Source organism: Pinus tabuliformis, chromosome Q (assembly GCF_031772625.1).
Source record: "Pinus tabuliformis cultivar Carrire ecotype Pingquan chromosome Q, CPIR1, whole genome shotgun sequence".
NCBI classification, from domain to species: Eukaryota; Viridiplantae; Streptophyta; class Pinopsida; order Pinales; family Pinaceae; genus Pinus; species Pinus tabuliformis.
In genome coordinates, this window is record NC_142296.1 from 329,279,009 (window position 1) to 329,283,710 (window position 4,702).

Here is a 4,702-nt window from a genome sequence, read left to right on the forward strand (position 1 = left end):
TTAACTAAAAAACATTTTTTAGAATGTAATATTACTATGTCATAGTATTGAATCAACATAAATTATGCCTTCTATATTTTTATAAATTTATTTTAAAAATAATTATACTTTTTGTGTCATTTTAACTAGAATAATTAATTAAAAAAGAAATTAGCATGTGGTATTACTATGTCATGATATTGAATCATGATACCGTAATGAAATTTATTTACACGTTAACAATTATTTTTTGTTATATCTTTTCAAAAAGCCTGCATTCAAAAACTGATGTGATCTATTGGGCAAAAATATTTCTTCATAATCATAAACCTCCTTAATAATAATAATAATAATTTAATTAATTTTATCCACCTTTTTAATTATAAAATTTATCATTTTAATTTCTATTTAAGCTCATAACCGTCTGGATTCATCTAGCAAAATTAATTTTAAATCTAAGCCAAATAATTAACAAAAACACATTACGTTGAATGACAAAATTCATATACATCATCAAAATAAATCAATCAGTTCGAGGCCCAACAAAGTACGGGTCGCTGATTCATTGAATAGTATCCTAAATACATTGAATAACTGAATCCATTAAATAATAACTGAATCCATTAAATGTATTTAATGTGTTTGTGTCAATTCTATCATAGCTTCGGTTTCCCTCCACAATTCCAGAGCTTTATCTGGGTCATTTGCCACGTTGCAGGCGAATGCTTCGTTACAGTCTGCAAAGAATTTTCCGGAGATGTTCTTCAGTTTGGGATGAGCTGCAACATAGCACGTTGTCGATGCCGCCTGTTAAAGTAAACAAATTTAAAAGTCAAGCTGCAAGTTACATTGTTGAAATATTCATTCAAAAACAGGTTGTTTTAACTCTCCTTTTCCTTGTATATGGAAATTTAGAACCTGTATGGATGCGATTTCTTTAAATAAAGAGGTTTGAAGCAACAAATTTTTTTATTGCCGAAAAAACTACAGGTGAAAGAAACGAGTTATGAATGCAAGGGTTATAGAAAAAGGATGTATAAAAAAAAATCTCACCACATGAATTGATTCTAGGAATTTTGGCGCCAAAGATGTATGAAAAATTCTCACCTGAGGTATTGACTTTACGAGTTTTGATGTGAGGAAGAAAGCCAAATCTGTAAAGAAGCAGCAATTCCTTAATCAATTTTTCCTGCAAAGCTTCCCAGCAGTAAATACAAAGAGTAAAACAGAGATTAGCATGTCACCTGTGATAAGTCCATCTCGTTCTCTGGTGATTCTGGTCTTTACAACGCCAGGATGAACAGAATTCGCGGTCACATTGGCCTTCATTTTCTGCGTTTTACCACTGTTAAATGTTTATACTATGGAAAGCTTTGATTTAAGTGATCAAAGAAACGTAGGTCAAGATTCCAAGGTCATACCTCCAGTCTCAAGGCAAGCTCTTTGGCGTGTAAAATATTTGCCAGTTTAGATTGAACGTATGCACGGGTGGCATCATAACTGTCATGCTTTTAGGGTTAATATATTAAATAATAGATCTGTATCTTAACACTGAACCTAATTCTGGAACAAAAAAGGCCTAATTCTCAAGGGCTTTTACCTCTTAGGATCCTTTAACTGGTCAAACTGGATTCCTTCTTTCCCAATCCAGCTGTGAACAGAAGATGAAACATTGATGATCCTTCCTTGAATGCCGCTTTCCTTGGAGGTTTGGATCATTTTGTTGAGTAACAGCTTAGTTAAAAGAAAGTGCCCTGCAAATAAGCACAGCTAGTCAGAGCAGTGTAGTGTTTTTAATTTATAGGGATTTAATTGAGTTCTGCTCTGTAACATTACAAGATTGCAAAAAAAGTGTGTATGCTTACCGAGATAATTTGTAGCAAAAGTCATCTCAAATCCATCTTGAGATACCTGGAATTCTTGACAAAACCTTCCTGCATTGTTTCTGCAAGAAAGACAGCGGAAAAGACACACACACAGTGCTGCGTTCGTTACTGACTGTTTCAGAGTATCCAATTTATTTTGATCGGTTTATTTAATATCTAGCTATAGGGAATTTTAATGAAGACTCACATAAGAATATTGAGCCGTAAGCCAGAGGATTCAAAGTTTGTGGCAAATCTTCTTATCGATGTAAAGGAGCTGAGATCCAGGTCCATCACTATAATTTCTGCTGTGTGAATCTCTGTCTGAATACTAGATTTCACATCTTCTGCTGCTTTCAGATTTCTTGCAGGAATGATCAATCTTGCGCCTCGTTTAGCCAACACTCTTGCCGTTTCTGCTCCAATTCCAGAGGTGGCCCCTGTACATCAAAAAGATTTGATAATAGATCATCAACTAAAACTAATCTAAGCGAAGCAGATAAAAGATTTGTTATAAAACATGAGGCTAGCCACCAGAGGAAGCCTACAATTACCAGTGATTATTGCTGTTAGAGAGTCAAGGTTGCAGGCAGCAGTGACATCTTCAGCAGTGGATTTAGAGCCAAAGCCGCTAGGCCCTGCTGCGCCAATCAAATATTTTATTGTTTCTGATATCTCTCTCACAACCATTGTATTCTTATTATTTCGCACAAACACACCTGCACTGTTAGTCCTTAAAGCACTAGTGTGCCACTTTCCTCTGGATTGAACCGTATATCGATGTGAAATCTACAGCAGATTTCGATCGATTGAAGACTCTGAAATCTACTTTGCTTACTCTTTGCTGTACCTGCACAAGAATCTCTAAAACAGCCCACTCTTAAACGCCTTTAATCTCCATCTCAATTGTTTAGGTTTGACCCGAGTAATACAGAAACCATTTTCTTAAACGTGCAAAGCTGAAATGGACTTTTATTCTTCCGTGTGTATTCTAATTTTTAAATAGATAAACCATCCGAAGAGGGTACCGGGCTGGTTAGCCCATGCCCGCGGTTCGGAATCCAGTCTTTGGGTTAGTTTTTGGTTGGGTTAACATTTTATAATTAATATTTTGGTTTATTTTATATATATTTTTTAAATGAGTTATTTAAGAAATTATGATCCTAATTTAATTGCTTATGATCCCAATTTAATTGCCTGTATAGATGCGTTTGTTTCAGGATTACAATTTAATTAATTGATTGATGTTTTTATTTCTGAATATAAAATATTTTTAGCTATACTCATGATGAATCAAAATTTATTTTAACTTTGTATTTATTCAGTTTAGAAAGGATTTTCTGGTTTTTGGGTAGGTTTTGGGTTATGTTAGATCTACGGGTCTTGGGTTAAGATAGATGTACAGGTCGTGGGTTAAGATAGATGTACATGTCGTGGGTTAAGATAGATTTACCTTGGTTTAATTTCTTATTTAAATAGACTATATTCGACATTAATACTATGGATCAATATTCCACATTAATACAATGGATCAATATTGCACATGAATACCATGGGTTAATTTTATTTTTATACGGTTATTTTATTTTGTTATTTTTATTTTTATTTTCACCAAGTTCAAAAATTTACATTACATTATTTTTTTTATTTTTATTTTGTCTAATTTGACTTAGTCAAAATGTTAAACATTACAGCGCGCGCCTGCTCTGCTCCCCGCCAGCCGTGCACCCTTCAGTCCGCTCTGTCGCTCCAATGGAGGGCAGCGGGGACCCTGATCCTCCACCTACACCTCCGGAGGTGACAGCCTTCCGCTCAATGATAGCTTCAGGTCCAAAGCGCCCCCCTTCAGTTTCACAGCAGAAGTTTGTTAAAAAGCTGGATTCGATTCCATCAGTAGCTTTACCTGAAGAAGAAACTTGCAAAGCTGCATTGAACCTTGCGGAGAGAGGCCTTATAGGCCAGTTCACAGGCCTCTGGCCATCTCCCAAGTCGGTGGAGGATTGGACCCAAAGGAACTGGAAGCCCCTGATCAAAGAAGGAGTTAAAAGCTATTTCGTAGGTAAGGGTTTCTTCGTGTTTGTCTTTGAAAACCCAGATGATAAAGGCTTGATCTTTAGAAATGGACCGTATTTCATGGGGCCCCAGGGCCTTTATTTGAACAAATGGTCCCCGGATTTCGATCCCACCCAGGACATCCCTTCTGCTGTCCCGGTCTGGGTTAGGCTCCCTCATTTGCCTCTGCACTGCTGGAACCAAAAATCTCTTCAGATCATAGGTAACGCCCTGGGAAAATATATAGATCAGGCAGCGAGAAAAGACCAGTATTCATGCGCCTGTATCTGTGTAGAAGTGGACCTAGAGGAGGGGTTACAGGAAGCCATCAAACTCACTGTAGCTGGGTGGACGCATGTCCAGGAGTTGGACTACGAACAGTTACCCTTTAAATGCAGACATTGCCATAGTCATGGCCACTTTGCAAAGAATTGTAAAAAGAGAGCAGAGGAGCAAGCAAACAAACAGAATGGGGAACAATGGACCCTTGTCCAGAAGAACGCATCCACAAAAAAAAAGGAACTGGTAAAGGTTTCACGGACGGAGACCCTAGCAGCAGCAAAGCCAACCAGGAAACGGAAGTAAACCCAAAAGGGACAGAGAAGGCTCAGACTAATCAAGCTATCCCATCCCAGGAGAATGAAGAACAAGTGGATATTCCTCCACTAAACAAGGAGGTAGGGGAAGCAATCCAGAGCGAGGCCAATCAGGGCAGCCCATCCAATCCCTCATATGCAGAGATAGCAAGGAAAAAACCAGTCGAAAGCTCTGGTTCCTCAGAGGATGAAACCTATGAGCGCCAAACG

At 37.5% G+C, this 4,702-nt stretch overlaps 2 protein-coding genes across 2 annotated transcripts; one reads left to right on the top strand and one right to left on the bottom strand.

The window, feature by feature from the left end:
• Positions 1 to 612: 612 nt before the first annotated feature.
• On the bottom strand, positions 613 to 2,534 carry LOC149219519 (short-chain dehydrogenase TIC 32 A, chloroplastic-like). Its single transcript, XM_089386846.1, has 8 exons — positions 2,399 to 2,534; positions 2,053 to 2,284; positions 1,845 to 1,924; positions 1,580 to 1,733; positions 1,401 to 1,479; positions 1,224 to 1,311; positions 1,087 to 1,133; positions 613 to 786 (listed from the first exon to the last, which is right to left on the bottom strand). Exons 1-8 carry the CDS (start codon positions 2,532 to 2,534, stop codon positions 613 to 615), a joined length of 990 nt encoding a protein of 329 aa, XP_089242972.1.
• Positions 2,535 to 3,596: 1,062 nt separating this feature from the next.
• LOC149219520 (uncharacterized) lies at positions 3,597 to 4,481 on the top strand. The gene has a single exon (XM_089386847.1). The coding sequence runs from the start codon at positions 3,597 to 3,599 to the stop codon at positions 4,479 to 4,481; it is 885 nt and encodes a 294-aa protein (XP_089242973.1).
• Positions 4,482 to 4,702: the final 221 nt, after the last annotated feature.